Source organism: Gigantopelta aegis, chromosome 1 (assembly GCF_016097555.1).
Source record: "Gigantopelta aegis isolate Gae_Host chromosome 1, Gae_host_genome, whole genome shotgun sequence".
Lineage (NCBI taxonomy): Eukaryota > Metazoa > Mollusca > Gastropoda > Neomphalida > Peltospiridae > Gigantopelta > Gigantopelta aegis.
This window is the reverse complement of record NC_054699.1, coordinates 44860774-44887387: the sequence shown is the minus strand read 5'-3', so window position 1 is coordinate 44887387 and position 26614 is coordinate 44860774. Positions and strand designations below refer to the sequence as shown.

At 39.8% G+C, this 26614-nt stretch overlaps 1 protein-coding gene across 1 annotated transcript in view; it reads right to left on the bottom strand.

Moving 5' to 3' along the window:
• Positions 1-26614, bottom strand: part of LOC121375684 (filamin-C-like) — a 53706-nt gene that overhangs the window by 21329 nt on the left and 5763 nt on the right. The window contains exons 4-7 of the mRNA XM_041503266.1: positions 24841-24984; positions 22262-22387; positions 7186-7332; positions 5795-5899 (exon numbers count right to left, since the gene is read on the bottom strand). Coding sequence (XP_041359200.1) covers positions 5795-5899; positions 7186-7332; positions 22262-22387; positions 24841-24984 — 522 coding nt within the window. The remainder of the gene's footprint in view (positions 1-5794; positions 5900-7185; positions 7333-22261; positions 22388-24840; positions 24985-26614) is intronic.

The following is a 26614-nucleotide window of genomic DNA, read 5'->3' as shown; positions in this document are numbered from 1 at the left end:
CACTAGCCCTCACAGAAGCCTTGGCTATAGTGCCCTATGTATTGTAGTAATACAGTAGATAGTTTCCACCAGCCCTCACAGAAGCCTTGGCTAGTGCCCTATGTATTGTAGTAATACAGTAGATAGTTTCCACCAGCCCTCACAGAAGCCTTGGCTAGTGCCCTATGTATTGTAGTAATACAGTAGATAGTTTCCACTAGCCCTCACAGAAGCCGTGGCTATAGTGCCCTATGTATTGTAGTAATACAGTAGATAGTTTCCACCAGCCCTCACAGAAGCCTTGGCTAGTGCCCTATGTATTGTAGTAATACAGTAGATAGTTTCCACCAGCCCTCACAGAAGCCTTGGCTAGTGCCCTATGTATTGTAGTAATACAGTAGATAGTTTCCACCAGCCCTCACAGAAGCCTTGGCTAGTGCCCTATGTATTGTAGTAATACAGTAGATAGTTTCCACCAGCCCTCACAGAAGCCTTGGCTAGTGCCCTATGTATTGTAGTAATACAGTAGATAGTTTCCATCAGCCCTCACAGAAGCCTTGGCTAGTGCCCTATGTATTGTAGTAATACAGTAGATAGTTTCCATCAGCCCTCACAGAAGCCTTGGCTAGTGCCCTATGTATTGTAGTAATACAGTAGATAGTTTCCACCAGCCCTCACAGAAGCCTTGGCTAGTGCCCTATGTATTGTAGTAATACAGTAGATAGTTTCCACCAGCCCTCACAGAAGCCTTGGCTAGTGCCCTATGTATTGTAGTAATACAGTAGATAGTTTCCATCAGCCCTCACAGAAGCCTTGGCTAGTGCCCTATGTATTGTAGTAATACAGTAGATAGTTTCCATCAGCCCTCACAGAAGCCTTGGCTAGTGCCCTATGTATTGTAGTAATACAGTAGATAGTTTCCATCAGCCCTCACAGAAGCCTTGGCTAGTGCCCTATGTATTGTAGTAATACAGTAGATAGTTTCCACCAGCCCTCACAGAAGCCTTGGCTAGTGCCCTATGTATTGTAGTAATACAGTAGATAGTTTCCATCAGCCCTCACAGAAGCCCTGACTAGTGCCCTATGTATTGTAGCAATACAGTAGATAGTTTCCATCAGCCTTCACAGAAGCCCTGACTAGTGCCCTATGTATTGTAGCAATACAGTAGATAGTTTCCATCAGCCCTCACAGAAGCCTTGGCTAGTGCCCTATGTATTGTAGTAATACAGTAGATAGTTTCCATCAGCCCTCACAGAAGCCTTGGCTAGTGCCCTATGTATTGTAGTAATACAGTAGATAGTTTCCACCAGCCCTCACAGAAGCCTTGGCTAGTGCCCTATGTATTGTAGTAATACAGTAGATAGTTTCCACCAGCCCTCACAGAAGCCTTGGCTAGTGCCCTATGTATTGTAGTAATACAGTAGATAGTTTCCATCAGCCCTCACAGAAGCCTTGGCTAGTGCCCTATGTATTGTAGTAATACAGTAGATAGTTTCCATCAGCCCTCACAGAAGCCTTGGCTAGTGCCCTATGTATTGTAGTAATACAGTAGATAGTTTCCACCAGCCCTCACAGAAGCCTTGGCTAGTGCCCTATGTATTGTAGTAATACAGTAGATAGTTTCCATCAGCCCTCACAGAAGCCTTGGCTAGTGCCCTATGTATTGTAGTAATACAGTAGATAGTTTCCATCAGCCCTCACAGAAGCCTTGGCTAGTGCCCTATGTATTGTAGTAATACAGTAGATAGTTTCCACCAGCCCTCACAGAAGCCTTGGCTAGTGCCCTATGTATTGTAGTAATACAGTAGATAGTTTCCACCAGCCCTCACAGAAGCCTTGGCTAGTGCCCTATGTATTGTAGTAATACAGTAGATAGTTTCCACCAGCCCTCACAGAAGCCTTGGCTAGTGCCCTATGTATTGTAGTAATACAGTAGATAGTTTCCATCAGCCCTCACAGAAGCCCTGACTAGTGCCCTATGTATTGTAGTAATACAGTAGATAGTTTCCATCAGCCCTCACAGAAGCCTTGGCTAGTGCCCTATGTATTGTAGTAATACAGTAGATAGTTTCCATCAGCCCTCACAGAAGCCTTGGCTAGTGCCCTATGTATTGTAGTAATACAGTAGATAGTTTCCACCAGCCCTCACAGAAGCCTTGGCTAGTGCCCTATGTATTGTAGTAATACAGTAGATAGTTTCCACCAGCCCTCACAGAAGCCTTGGCTAGTGCCCTATGTATTGTAGTAATACAGTAGATAGTTTCCATCAGCCCTCACAGAAGCCTTGGCTAGTGCCCTATGTATTGTAGTAATACAGTAGATAGTTTCCACCAGCCCTCACAGAAGCCTTGGCTAGTGCCCTATGTATTGTAGTAATACAGTAGATAGTTTCCACCAGCCCTCACAGAAGCCTTGGCTAGTGCCCTATGTATTGTAGTAATACAGTAGATAGTTTCCATCAGCCCTCACAGAAGCCTTGGCTAGTGCCCTATGTATTGTAGTAATACAGTAGATAGTTTCCATCAGCCCTCACAGAAGCCTTGGCTAGTGCCCTATGTATTGTAGTAATACAGTAGATAGTTTCCACCAGCCCTCACAGAAGCCTTGGCTAGTGCCCTATGTATTGTAGTAATACAGTAGATAGTTTCCACCAGCCCTCACAGAAGCCTTGGCTAGTGCCCTATGTATTGTAGTAATACAGTAGATAGTTTCCACCAGCCCTCACAGAAGCCTTGGCTAGTGCCCTATGTATTGTAGTAATACAGTAGATAGTTTCCATCAGCCCTCACAGAAGCCTTGGCTAGTGCCCTATGTATTGTAGTAATACAGTAGATAGTTTCCATCAGCCCTCACAGAAGCCTTGGCTAGTGCCCTATGTATTGTAGTAATACAGTAGATAGTTTCCATCAGCCCTCACAGAAGCCTTGGCTAGTGCCCTATGTATTGTAGTAATACAGTAGATAGTTTCCACTAGCCCTCACAGAAGCCTTGGCTAGTGCCCTATGTATTGTAGTAATACAGTAGATAGTTTCCACTAGCCCTCACAGAAGCCCTGACTAGTGCCCTATGTATTGTAGTAATACAGTTGATAGTTTCCACTAGCCCTCACAGAAGCCTTGGCTAGTGCCCTATGTATTGTAGTAATACAGTAGATAGTTTCCACCAGCCCTCACAGAAGCCTTGGCTAGTGCCCTATGTATTGTAGTAATACAGTAGATAGTTTCCACTAGCCCTCACAGAAGCCTTGGCTAGTGCCCTATGTATTGTAGTAATACAGTAGATAGTTTCCATCAGCCCTCACAGAAGACCTGACTAGTGCCCTATGTATTGTAGTAATACAGTAGATAGTTTCCACTAGCCCTCACAGAAGCCGTGGCTATAGTGCCCTATGTATTGTAGTAATACAGTAGATAGTTTCCATCAGCCCTCACAGAAGCCGTGGCTATAGTGCCCTATGTATTGTAGTAATACAGTAGATAGTTTCCACTAGCCCTCACAGAAGCCGTGGCTATAGTGCCCTATGTATTGTAGTAATACAGTAGATAGTTTCCACCAGCCCTCACAGAAGCCTTGGCTAGTGCCCTATGTATTGTAGTAATACAGTAGATAGTTTCCATCAGCCCTCACAGAAGCCGTGGCTATAGTGCCCTATGTATTGTAGTAATACAGTAGATAGTTTCCACTAGCCCTCACAGAAGCCGTGGCTATAGTGCCCTATGTATTGTAGTAATACAGTAGATAGTTTCCATCAGCCCTCACAGAAGCCGTGGCTATAGTGCCCTATGTATTGTAGTAATACAGTAGATAGTTTCCACTAGCCCTCACAGAAGCCGTGGCTATAGTGCCCTATGTATTGTAGTAATACAGTAGATAGTTTCCACCAGCCCTCACAGAAGCCTTGGCTAGTGCCCTATGTATTGTAGTAATACAGTAGATAGTTTCCATCAGCCCTCACAGAAGCCTTGGCTAGTGCCCTATGTATTGTAGTAATACAGTAGATAGTTTCCATCAGCCCTCACAGAAGCCTTGGCTAGTGCCCTATGTATTGTAGTAATACAGTAGTTTCCACCAGCCCTCACAGAAGCCTTGGCTAGTGCCCTATGTATTGTAGTAATACAGTAGATAGTTTCCACCAGCCCTCACAGAAGCCTTGGCTAGTGCCCTATGTATTGTAGTAATACAGTAGATAGTTTCCACCAGCCCTCACAGAAGCCTTGGCTAGTGCCCTATGTATTGTAGTAATACAGTAGATAGTTTCCATCAGCCCTCACAGAAGCCCTGACTAGTGCCCTATGTATTGTAGTAATACAGGAGATAGTTTCCATCAGCCCTCACAGAAGCCTTGGCTAGTGCCCTATGTATTGTAGTAATTTGGTTGATAATTTTTACTAGTCCATGCAGACAAAACATTCACCAGCTGGGACTGAACGGTAGTGAATTTGTGGAAGTTTTTTTATTTTAATGACATCACTAGAGAACATCAATTAATTAATCATCGCTATTGGATGTCAAACATTTGGTCATTCTAACACGTAATAATCAGAGGAAGGGAAGGGAATGTTTTATTTAACGATGTACTCAACACATCTTATTTATGGTTATATGGTGTCGAACATATGTTTAAGGACCACACAGATATTGAGAGAAGAAACCCGCTATCGCCACTTCATGGGCTAACTCTTTTTCGATTAGCAGCAAGGGATCTTTTATATGCACCATCCCACAGACATGATAGCACATACCACGACCGTTGATATACCAGTCGTGGTGCACTAGCTGGAACGAGAAATACATGTAGCTAAATGGGCCCACCGACGGGGATCGATCCTACACCGACCGCGCATCAAGCGAACACTTTACCACTGGACTACTTCCCGCCCCTCATCAGAGGAACCCCGCTATATTTTTCTTAATGCAGCAAGGGATCTTTTATATACACTTTCCCACAGACAGGAAAGCACATACTACAGCCTTTGACCAGTTGTGGTGCACTGGTTGGAATGAGAAAAAAAACAATCGATTGAATGGATCCACCGAGGTGGTTCGATCCTGCGACACAACCACCTCAGGCGAGCACTCAACCGACGGAGCTAAATCTTACCCTGATTAAACGGTCAAATGGATCAAATGAGCAATGCTTGGTGAACTTGATTCATCTGAACCTCACTATTAGTTGTTTTGTTTTCAATGGTGTGTGGCCATGAACATGACTACACCCTGCGTGTCTGTTAATTCAATCCGAGGGCTGCAAAACTTCACATGCCTCATTTGACAATTTTTTTTTTTTTTTACAATGTTGGAATATGTGCATTTTTAAAGTTTGGAAATATTCATTCATATTGCAGTGATTATTTATTGCCATTTTGTCATCCTTTACATTTTGAAAAACAAAAGTCTAGAGTATTGGGTGGAAAACTAGATCAGTCTCTGGTCAGACCAAAATTCCAGAACTGATGCTGTGATGCAATGTTTTTTTATTTTTTTTTTAATGGATATATTTAGATTTTTCTTTACATCCTCCTCATCTGTCTTGGTCAATCCTCAATGGCCGTGGTGCCCCCTCCTTTGCCTTGATACCCTAAATATTTTCCTTTACATTTTTCATAGAGCCAAAGTAATTTTTATTACTTCAACTTTGGCTGCAAATATTTTAAAAACAAGCCATGCTACTCATTCAGAACAACATATAGACCATTTTAGCTCCAAATGTGGTTTTATGTCCTAGCAAGAAAAGAGCGAGGGTCAAAATCGATGATCACACTGACCAGAGACCAGAAATTATTATTTTTTAGCCTTAGTGTTAGAATTGTTTACCTTCTTCCCTGGGTGTGAAGCAGACGACACTGTTTTTGACGTTGTGGTCGTCAACACGACACGGGATGGAGCCCGTAGGTCCCTTCACCTCCGCTCGCAGCTTACCTGCAATACACAACCATATACATTAGCTCAGTTTACTGCAATACACAACTTTATACATTAGCTCGCAGCTTACTGCAATACACAACCATATACATTAGCTCAGTTTACTGCAATACACAACTTTATACATTAGCTCGCAGCTTACCTGCAATACACAACCATATACATTAGCTCAGTTTACTGCAATACACAACTTTATACATTAGCTCGCAGCTTACTGCAATACACAACCATATACATTAGCTCAGTTTACTGCAATACACAACTTTACATGTTAAATTCTAATTAACTATTTGTTGTTGTTTACCTGGCACAGCATCAGAGTCAATTGAATATGTATATTTATTGTTGTTTTCGACATTACCTGAAACTGAAAGCTGAACTTAAACTGAATATATATTTGTTGTTTACCTGGCCCAGTGTTGGAGTAAATTAAATATTTGTTGTTTACCTGGCCCAGTGTCGGAGTAAATTAAATATTTGTTGTTTACCTGGCCCAGTGTCGGAGTAAATTAAATATTTGTTGTTTACCTGGCCCAGTGTCAGAGCAAATTAAATATTTGCTGTTTACCTGGCCCAGTGTCGGAGCTAATTGCATACGTTGTTGTTTACTTGGCCTAGCATCGGAGCTAATTGCATATGTTGTTGTTTACCTGGCCTATCGTCGTAGCTAACAGAATATGTTGCTGTTAATTGAATATGTTGTTGTTTACCTGGCCCAGCATCGGAGCTAACTGAATATGTTGTCATTTATCTAGCCCAGCATCGGAGCTAATTGAATATGTTGTTGTTTACCTGGCCCAGCATCGGAGTTAATTGAATATGTTGTTGTTTATCTGGCCCAGCATCGGAGTTAATTGAATATGTTGTTATTTACCTGGCCCAGCATCGGAGTTAATTGAATATGTTGTTATTTACCTGGCCCAGCATCGGAGCTAATATGTTGTTGTTTACCTGGCCCAGCATCGGAGCTAATAGAATATGTTGTTGTTTACCTGGCCCAGCGTTGGAGCTAATTGAATATGTTGTTGTTTAAATGGCCCAGCGTCGGAGTTAATTGAATATGTTGTTGTTTACCTGGCCCAGCATCAGAGCTAACTGTATATATGTTGTTGTTTACCTGGCCCAGCGACGGAGTTAATTGAATATGTTGCTGTTTACCTGGCCCAGCAATGGAGTTAATTGAATATGTTGTTGTTTACCTGGCCCAGCATCGGAGCTAATTGAATATGTTGTTGTTTAAATGGCCCAGTATCGGAGCTAACTGTATATATGTTGTTGTTTACCTGGCCCAGCGTCGGAGCAGTCGAAGGGGATCTGTTTCTCATTGTTGACAGTGAGGAGGATGCGCTCCTGTGAGTCCATGTAGTGCTGCCAGCCGCCCACCACATGCACCTTGCGCGGGTTAACCACCTTCGGGTGGAACGGACTGCCTGGAAACACACAACACAATTCATAGTCACACTGCGTCCTTCTGTAATGTCACCACTAGAGCAAAATGTCTCATTAATCACTGGCTGTAATGTCACCACTAGAGCAAAATGTCTCATTAATCACTGGCTGAAATGTCACCACTAGAGCAAAATGTCTCATTAATCACTGGCTGTAATGTCACCACTAGAGCAAAATGTCTCATTAATCACTGGCTGTAATGTCACCACTAGAGCAAAATGTCTCATTAATCACTGGCTGTAATGTCACCACTAGAGCAAAATGTCTCATTAATCACTGGCTGTAATGTCACCACTAGAGCAAAATGTCTCATTAATCACTGGCTGTAATGTCACCACTAGAGCAAAATGTCTCATTAATCACTGGCTGTAATGTCACCACTAGAGCAAAATGTCTCATTAATCACTGGCTGTAATGTCACCACTCGAGCAAAATGTCTCATTAATCACTGGCTATAATGTCACCACTAGAGCAAAATGTCTCATTAATCACTGGCTATAATGGCTATCAAAGGTTTGATAATTCGGACAAAGTATTCCTATTAGCAGATTTTATTAGGACTTTTTCAAAGACAGGACAGTACATACCACAGCCATTAATATCCATTGATATACCAGTTCTTATTAGCATGTGTGATTCAAATTTAATTATAGGCATTGTGTGTTATTTGTTTTACCACCTTCGGAAGAAACGGACTTCCTGAAAACACACAACACAAATCATAGACAGAGTTTGCTTTTATTTAATTAATGATTGTCTGTTATTAAAAAACATAAGCCGCAAATTTATGTGAGAACAGTTTTGCCGATTCACACAGTTTGTGAATGTTTTTTGTTTGTTATTCATACCCTGAAGAAAGTAAAGGAAATAACACACCATACTTATAATTAAATTTGAATCATACTTGTTAATAATAACAGTAAAAGATCATACTTTATGTTGAATTATTTTTTGTCCATAAACAATAAACTCAATGACACAATTTGCTCGTATAAAATGACGTCATCAGATATGACGTTTCCTGATGACGTAACTTTTATGTTCATTGAGAAATAACTAAATTCCCATTGCTGTGTCTGGACCAATGGGATGACGTCATATGCTAATGACTGCAACAGAAATTTAATTATTGTGACTAGAGCACAATGTCTGGTTAATCATTAACAACTGGATATCAAACATTTGGTAATTCAGACAAAGCTAGTGTTCCCATTTGCAACAAGGGAGCTTTTATTGGGACTTTTTCAAAGACAGAACAGCACATACCACATCCATTGATATACCAGTTGCTGAACACTGGTTAGGATGGAGGAAAACTCAATGGGTCCACTAAGGGGACTTGATCCAAGCCACACGGGCATCACAGGTGAGAACTCTAACCATTGAGCTAAATCCTGTCTCACAAATCATACAAGGTAGGTAGGTAGGTAGGTATGTAGGTAGGTATGTAGGTAGGTAGGTAGGTAGGTATGTAGGTAGGTAGGTAGGTATGTAGGTAGGTAGGTAGGTAACTAGTTTTATGTGCTCATACACTACTAAGATTTCGAACACGCCCATCCAGAGTCCGACCTCCGATACAATCGGGGGCCTGACTTAGGACAGGAAAAAAATACAAGATTTTTTTTTCTTTTTAATGAAGACTTAACATGACCTCTAATTAACTGCATTCCTTCAACCCTTTTTCTATTCAGTCAATTATTAGATAAAAATCTTCTACTGGACCAGTCTATTGGTGAAGTTAAAGTACTGTAGCCATTCTACCTTAGAGTCTCAGTACTGTTCACGTACTCACAAATACGACTGCTTGGTGGATTATTCTCTAAAAAATAATAATTAGCATCAGCCTACAATTTTTGCCTAGTTTACATAATTATAACCGTAAAAATATTTGTCCAATGTCCCTAACATCAGATGCCTCAAGGTTGCATACTACCAAATCAAATCCCATAGATGACAATAATAACATATATGTATGGTGCTAAAACTCCTACATGCAGCATATATCAATCGACCTATACACCATGGATATAAAATACTACAACCCCTAACCCTTAAAGTAAATCGGAAAAAAAAGGTGGTTAAGCTGCTCATTTCAGAGATAATGGGTAGCGTCTATGCCTAGCCTAATTCCACACACAAATTTTCACAATATTTTTAGTAGGACCTCTCACATGTTTCAATCACAATGGTATTTGGTACAATGACATTAGTTCAAATTAAACTACAGAAATTTACTGGCCAGATGAACCAACATTGTATCACAACAAACACTGTCACATTTATCACCAATGGCAGGACTTGTGGTAGTAACTGCACTATCAAAAGTTAGGTGCACCTCGAACTTTGACCCAGCCAGATGTTATCTGGTTTATTACTACATAAATATTTCTTCACCCATCCCATGTGCTTTAACCCTGATGTATTTGAATCCACCACTACGGTACATATTTTACAAACCAAGTTTGATTTTGCATTGACAAATTAATACATAAATTAAACAAATATATATATATATATATGAAAGCAGCTCATCTCTTTTATTCATAGCTTATTTATTTCTGAGTATGCACACATTTGAAATACTTTCTATCCATATGTGACACCAGAAACGAAACTGAAGCAATTTCTGAGTAATTAAATGATTTTTCAACACCATGCATACAACCTCAGATTGTAACTCAACATTGTAACTCAACTCAGTCAAGGCCAGTTTGTTTTTCAACACAGGATATATCAACTGGCTGTTCAGGGACCTAAGAGGAAAGGTATTAGTTCTACGGAAACAGTCAGTTTAGATTTGAGCATTCATGCATACATTAATATTGGATGAGCTGAAATTATCAGGTTAGATTTTCAATTGCTATTTGTTTAACCTGTTCATAAAAAAAGAGAATTTTATGACAGGTTGCTATGGAAATATCATTTCAATTTCCTCCCTTTGTAAATGGTGTCTGTAAAAATATGTGATATGCAAATGTAAAGAACAGATCAATAAACAAATTAACAGCTAACAAAAGAAAAAAATTATTCGTTTGCTGACATCTCAGCACTATTTTGGTGTTTAACAAGTTATTGTTTCAACACTTAGTCTACAGAGTGAGAAGAAACCCGTTGCCACCACATATGTTACTCTTTCCAAATGGCAGGAATGGTCCTTTATTTCCCAGACATTTGTTCGCATAAAATGGCAAATGAGAAGTGAAAAAACAAGAAAACAAAACAATTAAAGAAAAATATTGACACAAATATTGGCAAAAAGTGTTTTAAATATTAAATATGATTATCAATATCACCATGACAAAAATGTGAAGAGAAGAAAAGCTATGAACTGAATTAATATTTAGCTTCACCTATCATAATAAACTAGTTTTTAAATCAGCCTTTTCAACAAATTATTATTCAGTTTAAAACTATAGTGTTTAGTTGTTTCAGTTCACAGTGGGCCGGTTTGTTTTAAAAGTGGGTGTTTGAGCACTGAAAATATACGTAGTTACACACGTGTAACACATAAACAGGCTGTGTAAACGTGGATGTTTGAGCACTGCAAATATACGTAGTTACACGCGTGTAACACATAAACAGGCTGTGTAAACGTGGATGTTTGAGCACTGCAAATATACGTAGTTACACGCGTGTAACACATAAACAGGCTGTGTAAACGTGGATGTTTGAGCACTGCAAATATACGTAGTTACACACGTGTAACACATAAACAGGCTGTGTAAACGTGGATGTTTGAGCACTGTAAATATACGTAGTTACACACGTTTAACACATAAACAGGCTGTGTAAACGTGGATGTTTGAGCACTGTAAATATACGTAGTTATACCCGTGTAACACATAAACAGGCTGTGTAAACGTGGGTGTTTAAGCACTGTAAATATATGTAGTTACACGCGTGTAACACATAAACAGGCTGTGTAAACGTCTGTATTTCAGCACTGTAAATATACGTAGTTACACCCGTGTAACACATAAACAGGCTGTGTAAACGTGGGTGTTTGAGCACTGTAAATATACGTAGTTACACTCGTGTAACACATAAACAGGCTGTGTAAACGTGGGTGTTTAAGCACTGTAAATATACGTAGTTACACGCGTGTAACACATAAACAGGCTGTGTAAACGTGGGTGTTTAAGCACTGTAAATATACGTAGTTACACGCGTGTAACACATAAACAGGCTGTGTAAACGTGGGTGTTTAAGCACTGTAAATATACGTAGTTACACGCGTGTAACACATAAACAGGCTGTGTAAACGTGGGTGTTTGAGCACTGTAAATATACGTAGTTACACGCGTGTAACACATAAACAGGCTGTGTAAACGTGGGTGTTTAAGCACTGTAAATATACGTAGTTACACGTGTGTAACACATAAACAGGCTGTGTAAACGTGGGTGTTTGAGCACTGTAAATATACGTAGTTACACGCGTGTAACACATACACAGGCTGTGTAAACGTCTGTATTTCAGCACTGTAAATATACGTAGTTACACGCGTGTAATACATACACAGGCTGTGTAAACGTGGGTGTTTGAGCACTGCAAATATACGTAGTTACACGCGTGTAACACATAAACAGGCTGTGTAAACGTGTGTGTTTGAGCACTGTAAATATACGTAGTTACACGCGTGTAACACATAAACAGGCTGTGTAAACGTGGGTGTTTAAGCACTGTAAATATACGTAGTTACACGCGTGTAACACATAAACAGGCTGTGTAAACGTGTGTATTTAAGCACTGTAAATATACGTAGTTACACGCGTGTAACACATAAACAGGCTGTGTAAATGTGGGTGTTTAAGCACTGTAAATATACGTAGTTACAATGTACACGCATGTAACACATAAACAGGCTGTGTAAACGTGTGTATTTAAGCACTGTAAATATACGTAGTTACACGCATGTAACACATAAACAGGCTGTGTAAACGTGGGTGTTTAAGCACTGTAAATATACGTAGTTACACGCGTGTAACACATAAACAGGCTGTGTAAACGTGTGTATTTAAGCACTGTAAATATACGTAGTTACACGCGTGTAACACACACAGGCTGTGTAAACGTGGGTGTTTGAGCACTGCAAATATACGTAGTTACACGCGTGTAACACATAAACAGGCTGTGTAAACGTGGGTGTTTAAGCACTGTAAATATACGTAGTTACACGCGTGTAACACATAAACAGGCTGTGTAAACGTGGGTGTTTAAGCACTGTAAATATACGTAGTTACACGCGTGTAACACATAAACAGGCTGTGTAAACGTGTGTATTTAAGCACTGTAAATATACGTAGTTACACGCGTGTAACACACACAGGCTGTGTAAACGTGGGTGTTTGAGCACTGCAAATATACGTAGTTACACGCGTGTAACACATAAACAGGCTGTGTAAACGTGGGTGTTTAAGCACTGTAAATATACGTAGTTACACGCGTGTAACACATAAACAGGCTGTGTAAACGTGGGTGTTTAAGCACTGTAAATATACGTAGTTACACGCGTGTAACACATAAACAGGCTGTGTAAACGTGGGTGTTTGAGCACTGTAAATATACGTAGTTACACGCGTGTAACACATAAACAGGCTGTGTAAACGTGGGTGTTTAAGCACTGTAAATATACGTAGTTACACGCGTGTAACACATAAACAGGCTGTGTAAACGTGGGTGTTTAAGCACTGTAAATATACGTAGTTACACGCGTGTAACACATAAACAGGCTGTGTAAACGTGGGTGTTTAAGCACTGTAAATATACGTAGTTACACGCGTGTAACACATAAACAGGCTGTGTAAACGTGGGTGTTTAAGCACTGTAAATATACGTAGTTACACGCGTGTAACACATAAACAGGCTGTGTAAACGTGGGTGTTTAAGCACTGTAAATATACGTAGTTACACGCGTGTAACACATAAACAGGCTGTGTAAACGTGGGTGTTTAGCAGCACTGTAAATATACGTAGTTACACGCGTGTAACACATAAACAGGCTGTGTAAACGTGGGTGTTTAAGCACTGTAAATATACGTAGTTACACGCGTGTAACACATAAACAGGCTGTGTAAACGTGGGTGTTTAAGCACTGTAAATATACGTAGTTACACGCGTGTAACACATAAACAGGCTGTGTAAACGTGGGTGTTTAAGCACTGTAAATATACGTAGTTACACGCGTGTAACACATAAACAGGCTGTGTAAACGTGGGTGTTTAAGCACTGTAAATATACGTAGTTACACGCGTGTAACACATAAACAGGCTGTGTAAACGTGGGTGTTTAAGCACTGTAAATATACGTAGTTACACGCGTGTAACACATAAACAGGCTGTGTAAACGTGGGTGTTTAAGCACTGTAAATATACGTAGTTACACGCGTGTAACACATAAACAGGCTGTGTAAACGTGGGTATTTAAGCACTGTAAATATACGTAGTTACACGCGTGTAACACATAAACAGGCTGTGTAAACGTGGGTGTTTAAGCACTGTAAATATACGTAGTTACACGCGTGTAACACATAAACAGGCTGTGTAAACGTGGGTGTTTAAGCACTGTAAATATACGTAGTTACACGCGTGTAACACATAAACAGGCTGTGTAAACGTGGGTGTTTAAGCACTGTAAATATACGTAGTTACACGCGTGTAACACATAAACAGGCTGTGTAAACGTGGGTGTTTAAGCACTGTAAATATACGTAGTTACACGCGTGTAACACATAAACAGGCTGTGTAAACGTGGGTGTTTAAGCACTGTAAATATACGTAGTTACACGCGTGTAACACATAAACAGGCTGTGTAAACGTGGGTGTTTAAGCACTGTAAATATACGTAGTTACACGCGTGTAACACATAAACAGGCTGTGTAAACGTGGGTGTTTAAGCACTGTAAATATACGTAGTTACACGCGTGTAACACATAAACAGGCTGTGTAAACGTGGGTGTTTAAGCACTGTAAATATACGTAGTTACACGCGTGTAACACATAAACAGGCTGTGTAAACGTGGGTGTTTAAGCACTGTAAATATACGTAGTTACACGCGTGTAACACATAAACAGGCTGTGTAAACGTGGGTGTTTAAGCACTGTAAATATACGTAGTTACACGCGTGTAACACATAAACAGGCTGTGTAAACGTGGGTGTTTAAGCACTGTAAATATACGTAGTTACACGCGTGTAACACATAAACAGGCTGTGTAAACGTGGGTGTTTAAGCACTGTAAATATACGTAGTTACACGCGTGTAACACATAAACAGGCTGTGTAAACGTGGGTGTTTAAGCACTGTAAATATACGTAGTTACACGCGTGTAACACATAAACAGGCTGTGTAAACGTGGGTGTTTAAGCACTGTAAATATACGTAGTTACACGCGTGTAACACATAAACAGGCTGTGTAAACGTGGGTGTTTAAGCACTGTAAATATACGTAGTTACACGCGTGTAACACATAAACAGGCTGTGTAAACGTGGGTGTTTAAGCACTGTAAATATACGTAGTTACACGCGTGTAACACATAAACAGGCTGTGTAAACGTGTGTATTTAAGCACTGTAAATATACGTAGTTACACGCGTGTAACACAAAAACAGGCTGTGTAAACGTGGGTGTTTAAGCACTGTAAATATACGTAGTTACAATGTACACGCATGTAACACATAAACAGGCTGTGTAAACGTGTGTATTTAAGCACTGTAAATATACGTAGTTACACGCGTGTAACACATAAACAGGCTGTGTAAACGTGGGTGTTTAAGCACTGTAAATATACGTAGTGTACACACTGTAAATATACGTAGTGTAACACATAAACAGGCTGTGTAAACGTGGGTGTTTAAGCACTGTAAATATACGTAGTTACACGCGTGTAACACATAAACAGGCTGTGTAAACGTGGGTGTTTAAGCACTGTAAATATACGTAGTTACACGCGTGTAACACATAAACAGGCTGTGTAAACGTGGGTGTTTAAGCACTGTAAATATACGTAGTTACACGCGTGTAACACATAAACAGGCTGTGTAAACGTGGGTGTTTAAGCACTGTAAATATACGTAGTTACACGCGTGTAACACATAAACAGGCTGTGTAAACGTGGGTGTTTTAAGCACTGTAAATATACGTAGTTACACGCGTGTAACACATAAACAGGCTGTGTAAACGTGGGTGTTTAAGCACTGTAAATATACGTAGTTACACGCGTGTAACACATAAACAGGCTGTGTAAACGTGGGTGTTTAAGCACTGTAAATATACGTAGTTACACGCGTGTAACACATAAACAGGCTGTGTAAACGTGGTGTTTAAGCACTGTAAATATACGTAGTTACACGCGTGTAACACATAAACAGGCTGTGTAAACGTGGGTGTTTAAGCACTGTAAATATACGTAGTTACACGCGTGTAACACATAAACAGGCTGTGTAAACGTGGGTGTTTAAGCACTGTAAATATACGTAGTTACACGCGTGTAACACATAAACAGGCTGTGTAAACGTGGGTGTTTAAGCACTGTAAATATACGTAGTTACACGCGTGTAACACATAAACAGGCTGTGTAAACGTGGGTGTTTAAGCACTGTAAATATACGTAGTTACACGCGTGTAACACATAAACAGGCTGTGTAAACGTGTGTATTTAAGCACTGTAAATATACGTAGTTACACGCGTGTAACACATAAACAGGCTGTGTAAACGTGGGTGTTTAAGCACTGTAAATATACGTAGTTACACGCGTGTAACACATAAACAGGCTGTGTAAACGTGGGTGTTTAAGCACTGTAAATATACGTAGTTACACGCGTGTAACACATAAACAGGCTGTGTAAACGTGGGTGTTTAAGCACTGTAAATATACGTAGTTACACGCGTGTAACACATAAACAGGCTGTGTAAACGTGGGTGTTTAAGCACTGTAAATATACGTAGTTACACGCGTGTAACACATAAACAGGCTGTGTAAACGTGGGTGTTTAAGCACTGTAAATATACGTAGTTACACGCGTGTAACACATAAACAGGCTGTGTAAACGTGGGTGTTTAAGCACTGTAAATATACGTAGTTACACGCGTGTAACACATAAACAGGCTGTGTAAACGTGGGTGTTTAAGCACTGTAAATATACGTAGTTACACGCGTGTAACACATAAACAGGCTGTGTAAACGTGGGTGTTTAAGCACTGTAAATATACGTAGTTACACGCGTGTAACACATAAACAGGCTGTGTAAACGTGGGTGTTTAAGCACTGTAAATATACGTAGTTACACGCGTGTAACACATAAACAGGCTGTGTAAACGTGGGTGTTTAAGCACTGTAAATATACGTAGTTACACGCGTGTAACACATAAACAGGCTGTGTAAACGTGGGTGTTTAAGCACTGTAAATATACGTAGTTACACGCGTGTAACACATAAACAGGCTGTGTAAACGTGGGTGTTTAAGCACTGTAAATATACGTAGTTACACGCGTGTAACACATAAACAGGCTGTGTAAACGTGGGTGTTTAAGCACTGTAAATATACGTAGTTACACGCGTGTAACACATAAACAGGCTGTGTAAACGTGGGTGTTTAAGCACTGTAAATATACGTAGTTACACGCGTGTAACACATAAACAGGCTGTGTAAACGTGGGTGTTTAAGCACTGTAAATATACGTAGTTACACGCGTGTAACACATAAACAGGCTGTGTAAACGTGGGTGTTTAAGCACTGTAAATATACGTAGTTACACGCGTGTAAGCACTGTAAATAAGCACTGTAAACTAAATACGTAGTTACACGCGTGTAACACATAAACAGGCTGTGTAAACGTGGGTGTTTAAGCACTGTAAATATACGTAGTTACACGCGTGTAACACATAAACAGGCTGTGTAAACGTGGGTGTTTAAGCACTGTAAATATACGTAGTTACACGCGTGTAACACATAAACAGGCTGTGTAAACGTGGGTGTTTAAGCACTGTAAATATACGTAGTTACACGCGTGTAACACATAAACAGGCTGTGTAAAACGTGGGTGTTTAAGCACTGTAAATATACGTAGTTACACGCGTGTAACACATAAACAGGCTGTGTAAACGTGGGTGTTTAAGCACTGTAAATATACGTAGTTACACGCGTGTAACACATAAACAGGCTGTGTAAACGTGGGTGTTTAAGCACTGTAAATATACGTAGTTACACGCGTGTAACACATAAACAGGCTGTGTAAACGTGGGTGTTTAAGCACTGTAAATATACGTAGTTACACGCGTGTAACACATAAACAGGCTGTGTAAACGTGGGTGTTTAAGCACTGTAAATATACGTAGTTACACGCGTGTAACACATAAACAGGCTGTGTAAACGTGGGTGTTTAAGCACTGTAAATATACGTAGTTACACGCGTGTAACACATAAACAGGCTGTGTAAACGTGGGTGTTTTAAGCACTGTAAATATACGTAGTTACACGCGTGTAACACATAAACAGGCTGTGTAAACGTGTGTATTTAAGCACTGTAAATATACGTAGTTACACGCGTGTAACACATAAACAGGCTGTGTAAACGTGGGTGTTTAAGCACTGTAAATATACGTAGTTACACGCGTGTAACACATAAACAGGCTGTGTAAACGTGGGTGTTTAAGCACTGTAAATATACGTAGTTACACGCGTGTAACACATAAACAGGCTGTGTAAACGTGGGTGTTTAAGCACTGTAAATATACGTAGTTACACGCGTGTAACACATAAACAGGCTGTGTAAACGTGTGTGTTTAAGCACTGTAAATATACGTAGTTACACGCGTGTAACACATAAACAGGCTGTGTAAACGTGGGTGTTTAAGCACTGTAAATATACGTAGTTACACGCGTGTAACACATAAACAGGCTGTGTAAACGTGGGTGTTTAAGCACTGTAAATATACGTAGTTACACGCGTGTAACACATAAACAGGCTGTGTAAACGTGGGTGTTTAAGCACTGTAAATATACGTAGTTACACGCGTGTAACACATAAACAGGCTGTGTAAACGTGGGTGTTTAAGCACTGTAAATATACGTAGTTACACGCGTGTAACACATAAACAGGCTGTGTAAACGTGGGTGTTTAAGCACTGTAAATATACGTAGTTACACGCGTGTAACACATAAACAGGCTGTGTAAACGTGGGTGTTTAAGCACTGTAAATATACGTAGTTACACGCGTGTAACACATAAACAGGCTGTGTAAACGTGGGTGTTTAAGCACTGTTAATATACGTAGTTACACGCGTGTAACACATAAACAGGCTGTGTAAACGTGGGTGTTTAAGCACTGTAAATATACGTAGTTACACGCGTGTAACACATAAACAGGCTGTGTAAACGTGGGTGTTTAAGCACTGTAAATATACGTAGTTACACGCGTGTAACACATAAACAGGCTGTGTAAACGTGGGTGTTTAAGCACTGTAAATATACGTAGTTACACGCGTGTAACACATAAACAGGCTGTGTAAACGTGGGTGTTTAAGCACTGTAAATATACGTAGTTACACGCGTGTAACACATAAACAGGCTGTGTAAACGTGTGGTGTTTAAGCACTGTAAATATACGTAGTTACACGCGTGTAACACATAAACAGGCTGTGTAAACGTGTGTATTTAAGCACTGTAAATATACGTAGTTACACGCGTGTAACACATAAACAGGCTGTGTAAACGTGGGTGTTTAAGCACTGTAAATATACATAGTTACACGCATGTAACACATAAACAGGCTGTGTAAACGTGTGTATTTAAGCACTGTAAATATACGTAGTTACACGCGTGTAACACATAAACAGGCTGTGTAAACGTGGGTGTTTAAGCACTGTAAATATACGTAGTTACACGCGTGTAACACATAAACAGGCTGTGTAAACGTGGGTATTTAAGCACTGTAAATATACGTAGTTACACGCGTGTAACACATAAACAGGCTGTGTAAACGTGGGTGTTTAAGCACTGTAAATATACGTAGTTACACGCGTGTAACACATAAACAGGCTGTGTAAACGTGGGTGTGTTTAAGCACTGTAAATATACGTAGTTACACGCGTGTAACACATAAACAGGCTGTGTAAACGTGGGTGTTTAAGCACTGTAAATATACGTAGTTACACGCGTGTAACACATAAACAGGCTGTGTAAACGTGTGTATTTAAGCACTGTAAATATACGTAGTTACACGCGTGTAACACATAAACAGGCTGTGTAAACGTGTGTATTTAAGCACTGTAAATATACGTAGTTACACGCGTGTAACACATAAACAGGCTGTGTAAACGTGGGTGTTTGAGCACTGTAAATATACGTAGTTACACGCGTGTAACACATAAACAGGCTGTGTAAACGTGGGTGTTTAAGCACTGTAAATATACGTAGTTACACGCGTGTAACACATAAACAGGCTGTGTAAACGTGTGTATTTAAGCACTGTAAATATACGTAGTTACACGCGTGTAACACATAAACAGGCTGTGTAAACGTGGGTGTTTAAGCACTGTAAATATACGTAGTTACAATGTACACGTGTACACGCAGGCTGTAACACATAAACAGGCTGTGTAAACGTGGGTGTTTAAGCACTGTAAATATACGTAGTTACACGCGTGTAACACATAAACAGGCTGTGTAAACGTGGGTGTTTAAGCACTGTAAATATACGTAGTTACACGCGTGTAACACATAAACAGGCTGTGTAAACGTGTGTGTTTAAGCACTGTAAATATACGTAGTTACACGCGTGTAACACATAAACAGGCTGTGTAAACGTGGGTGTTTGTTTATACGTAGCACTGTAAATATAAACGTGTGTGTTTGAGTTAAATATACGTAGTTACACGCGTGTAACACATAAACAGGCTGTGTAAACGTGTGTGTTTGAGCACTGTAAATATACGTAGTTACACGCGTGTAACACATAAACAGGCTGTGTAAACGTGTGTGTTTGAGCACTGTAAATATACGTAGTTACACGCGTGTAACACATAAACAGGCTGTGTAAACGTGTGTGTTTGAGCACTGTAAATATACGTAGTTACACGCGTGTAACACATAAACAGGCTGTGTAAACGTGTGTGAGCACTGTAAATATACGTAGTTACACGCGTGTAACACATAAACAGGCTGTGTAAACGTGTAGCACTGTAAATATACGTAGTTACACGCGTGTAACACATAAACAGGCTGTGTAAACGTGGGTGTTTAAGCACTGTAAATATACGTAGTTACACGCGTGTAACACATAAACAGGCTGTGTAAACGTGGGTGTTTGAGCACTGTAAATATACGTAGTTACACGCGTGTAACACATAAACAGGCTGTGTAAACGTGGGTGTTTGAGCACTGTAAATATACGTAGTTACACGCGTGTAACACATAAACAGGCTGTGTAAACGTGGGTGTTTAAGCACTGTAAATATACGTAGTTACACGCGTGTAACACATAAACAGGCTGTGTAAACGTGTGTATTTAAGCACTGTAAATATACGTAGTTACACGCGTGTAACACATAAACAGGCTGTGTAAACGTGGGTGTTTAAGCACTGTAAATATACGTAGTTACACGCGTGTAACACATAAACAGGCTGTGTAAACGTGTGTGTTTGAGCACTGTAAATATACGTAGTTACACGCGTGTAACACATAAACAGGCTGTGTAAACGTGTGTGTTTGAGCACTGTAAATATACGTAGTTACACGCGTGTAACACATAAACAGGCTGTGTAAACGTGTGTGTTTAAGCACTGTAAATATACGTAGTTACACGCGTGTAACACATAAACAGGCTGTGTAAACGTGGGTGTTTGAGCACTGTAAATATACGTAGTTACACGCGTGTAACACATAAACAGGCTGTGTAAACGTGTGTATTTAAGCACTGTAAATATACGTAGTTACACGCGTGTAACACATAAACAGGCTGTGTAAACGTGGGTGTTTGAGCACTGTAAATATACGTAGTTACACGCGTGTAACACATAAACAGGCTGTGTAAACGTGTGTGTTTGAGCACTGTAAATATACGTAGTTACACGCGTGTAACACATAAACAGGCTGTGTAAACGTGGGTGTTTGAGCACTGTAAATATACGTAGTTACACGCGTGTAACACATAAACAGGCTGTGTAAACGTCTGTATTTAAGCACTGTAAATATACGTAGTTACACGCGTGTAACACATAAACAGGCTGTGTAAACGTGTGTATTTAAGCACTGTAAATATACGTAGTTACACGCGTGTAACACATAAACAGGCTGTGTAAACGTGGGTGTTTAAGCACTGTAAATATACGTAGTTACACGCGTGTAACACATAAACAGGCTGTGTAAACGTGGGTGTTTAAGCACTGTAAATATACGTAGTTACACGCGTGTAACACATAAACAGGCTGTGTAAACGTGGGTGTTTAAGCACTGTTAATATATGTAGTTACACGCGTGTAACACATAAACAGGCTGTGTAAACGTGGGTGTTTAAGCACTGTTAATATATGTAACACATAAACAGGCTGTGTAAACGTGTAACACATGTAACACATAAACAGGCTGTGTAAACGTGTGTATTTAAGCACTGTAAATATACGTAGTTACACGCGTGTAACACAAAAACAGGCTGTGTAAATGTGGGTGTTTAAGCACTGTAAATATACGTAGTTACACACATGTAACACATAAACAGGTTTTGTAAACGTGTGTTTCAGCACTGTAAATATACGTAGTTACATGCGTGTAACACATAAACTGGCTGTGTAAATTCAGCCCAACCTGTTTAAAACTGCTGCTTTAAAACATGTTTTCATTGAGACCCGATGTATTTTTAAATGCTTCTCTCTGTGTTATCATAATATTGACACTGTTTTCTGTGTGAACTGACCGTGAATATTCTTGCCGTTCCACAGGACATACAAATCGAACATGCCGACTTCCATGGGTATGTAGGTCACAGAGTACCGACCTTGGGTCTGGGGGTCTATACTGCATGTCGCAAATGCATTCGGTCCTGAAAACAAATAGTGTGTGTCGTAATCAGCCACATACAAATATACTGATCCATTCAAAACACACCACCCAGTTTTCAGATGTTACTGCTATATAACAAACAAATGTGTGTTGTAATCAGACAGCCACTGACGATTATACTGAACTCCATTTAAAACACACCACCCAATTTTCAGATGTTACTGTTAAAATCATCGGGTATTGAATATCAAACATTTAGTAATTTTGACATATAGTCTTAGAGAGGAAACCTGCTACATTTTTCCATTAGTAGCAAGGGATCTTTTATATGCAACATCCCACTGACAGGATAGCACATACCATGGTCTTTGATATACCAGTCGTGGTGCACTGACTGGAACGAGAAATAGAAAAAAAGAAAGAAGTGTTTTATTTAACGACACACTCAACACATTTTATTTATGGTTATATGGCGTCAGACATATGGTTAAAGACCACACAGATTTTTTTAGAGGAAACCCGCTGTTGCCACATAGGCTACTCTTTTACGACAGGCAGCAAGGGATCTTTTATTTGCGCTTCCCACAGGCAGGATAGCACAAACCATGGCCTTTGTTGAACCAGTTATGGATCACTGGTCGGTGCAAGTGGTTTACACCTACCCATTGAGCCTTGCGGAGCACTCACTCAGGGTTTGGAGTCGGTATCTGGATTAAAAATTCCATGCCTCGACTGGGATCCGAACCCAGTACCTACCAGCCTGTAGACCGATGGCCTGCCACGACGTCACCGAGGCCGGTGGAACGAGAAATAGCTCAATGGGCTCAGGAGAGTGCTTTACCACTGGGCTACATCCAGCCAGAACCTGAACACAAGTGTGCCGTAATCAGCCACTTACAAATATACTTCACTCCATTCCAAATGCTATTGAAGGTGGGGGTGGGGAAACACAGCCAGTGATAAAGCTTGACGCACCATGACTGATATATCAAAGGCCGTGGTATGTGCTATCCTGTCTGTGGAATGAGCCCTGTATACAAGTTTTGGGTTAGTTATTGCCTACCAGATTACATCCAGTTATACGAAATCTGTTCAATATATTATGTTTTCTTCTCATATTCTTTTACAGCTACAAATACAACTGGTGTGTTTTCTGTTGGGTTCAATATACTTTACTGAAATCATACTGGCATAATCAACATTACATAATATTACACATCTGGCTTGTAATAAATGACTTACCATCTACACTAACATTAGGTTACCATGCCGCTTGACTCAATGTAAAAGGTGGCAGGTTTAATAAATGACTTACCATCTACACTGACATTAGGTTACCATGCCGCTTGACTCAATGTAAAAGGTGGCAGGTTTAATAAATGACTTAACATCTACACTGACACTAGGTTACCATGCCGCTTGACTCGATGTAAAAGGTGACAGGTTAATAAATGACTTACCATCTACACTAACATTAGGTTACCATGCCGCTTGACTCGATGTAAAAGGTGACAGGTTTAATAAATGACTTACCATCTACACTAACATTAGGTTACCATGCCGCTTGACTCGATGTAAAAGGTGACAGGTTTAATAAATGACTTAACATCTACACTGACATTAAGTTACCATGCCGCTTGACTCGATGTAAAAGGTGACAGGTTTAATAAATGACTTACCATCTACACTGACATTAGGTTACCATGCCGCTTGACTCGATGTAAAAGGTGACAGGTTTAATAAATGACTTACCATCTACACTGACACTAGGTTACCATGCCGCTTGATTCAATGTAAAAGGTGACATGTTTAATAAATGACTTACCATCTACACTGACATTAGGTTACCATGCCGCTTGACTCGATGTAAAAGGTGACATGTTTAATAAATGACTTACCATCTACACTGACATTAGGTTACCATGCTCCTTGACTCGATGTAAAAGGTGGCATGTTTAATAAATGACTTACCATCTACACTGACATTAAGTTACCATGCCGCTTGACTCGATGTAAAAGGTGACAGGTTTAATAAATGACTTACCATCTACACTAACATTAGGTTACCATGCCGCTTGACTCGATGTAAAAGGTGACAGGTTTAATAAATGACTTACCATCTACACTGACATTAGGTTACCATGCCACTCGACTCAATGTAAAAGGTGGCAGGTTTAATAAATGACTTACCATCTACACTAACATTAGGTTACCATGCCGCTTGACTCGATGTAAAAGGTGGCAGGTTTAATAAATGACTTACCATCTACACTAAGATTAGGTTACCATGCCGCTTGACTCGATGTAAAAGGTGGCAGGTTTAATAAACGACATATCATCTACAGTGACGGTGGGTTCCTCGACCATGCCACCTGACTCAATGTAAAAGGTGGCATGTTTAATAAACGACATACCATCTACAGTGACGGTGGGTTCCTCGACCATGCCACCTGACTCAATGTAAAAAGGTGGCAGGTTTAATAAACGACATACCATCTACAGTGACGGTGGGTTCCCCGACCATGCCACCTGACTCAATATAAAAGGTGGCAGGCTTGTCTTCCTCCCCATGGTATAAACCTTCACCATGCGCCATCGGTAGAAGACGTTCTCCTATCTCCTGTGTGAAGGGACTTCCTGTGAGAAAACAAAACAGGGTGTGTCATGCAGTAGTACGGGTCCAATGATTGATTGTAAGCAATAATTGATCAACTGGGTTCAACCAATGTGATGATCAGCAATGAAATCCATAATCAAATGTTAACTATAATTATTACAGGTCCGTAACCAATTGTCATGGCAAATGTTAACTATAATTATTGTGGGTCCATAATCAACTGCAATGGCAAATAGTAACTATAATTATTACAGGTCCATAATCATGTCATGGCAAATGTTAACTATAATTATTGTGGGTCCATAATCAACTCCCATGGCAAATAGTAACTATAATTATTACGGGTCCATAATCAACTGCCATATGGCAAATGTTCACTATAATTATTATGGGTCCATAATCAACTGCCATGGCAAATAGTAACTATAATTATTACAGCTCCATAATCAACTGCCATGGCAAATAGTAACTATAATTATTACAGCTCCATAATCAACTGCCATGGCAAATAGTAACTATAATTATTACAGCTCCATAATCAACTGCCATGGCAAATAGTAACTATAATTATTACAGCTCCATAATCAACTGCCATGGCAAATAGTAACTATAATTATTACAGCTCCATAATCAACTGCCATGGCAAATAGTAACTATAATTATTACAGCTCCATAATCAACTGCCATGGCAAATGTTAACTATAATTATTCCTTCTGTTTAGTTGATGGAACTGATATGTGCTGGAGTATCCATTTGTGTTCATATGTACATAAACAAAACCCATATTACATAACTATTAATGGTAAATTTAAAGAAAATTTAGGGTCTATATCTCAGTGAACATAATCTGCGCACTGTCCTAACTGCCAGGCCTCATTATATGAGTGTTTTATATGAGCATAAGTCGATTGCATAGTAACCTACAATTCTGATGAAATTGTAACATCTGTCTTGTCACTGTCCATAATTAATTGTCATAGCGAATGTTAACTATAATTATTTACAGGTCCGTAACCAGCTGCCATGGCAAATGTTACCTACAATAATTACAGGTCCATAATCAACTGCCATGGCAAATGTTAACTATAATTATTACAGGTCCATAATCAACTGTCATGGCAAATGTTAACTATAATTATTACGGGTCCATAATCAACTGCCATGGCAAATGTTACCTATAATTATTACAGGTCCATAATCAACTGTCATGGCAAATGTTAACTATAATTATTACAGGTCCATAATCAAGCAGCTGTTATGGCAAATGTTAACTATATTTATTACAGGTCCGTAACCAACTGCCATGGCAAATGTTGCCTATAATTATTACAGGTCCGTAACCAACTGCCATGGCAAATGTTGCCTATAATTACTACAGGTCCATAATCAACTGTCATGGCAAATGTTGCCTATAATTATTACAGGTCCATAATCAACTGTCATGGCAAATGTTAACTATAATTATTACAGGTCCATAATTATCTGTCATGCCAAATGTTAACTATAATTATTACAGGTCCATAACCAACTGCCATGGCAAATGTTAACTATAATTATTACAGGTCCATAATCAACTGTCATGGCAAATGTTAACTATAATTAAGCTGATGTTATTCTTACCATAACAGGATAAAGCCGATATCCTATGT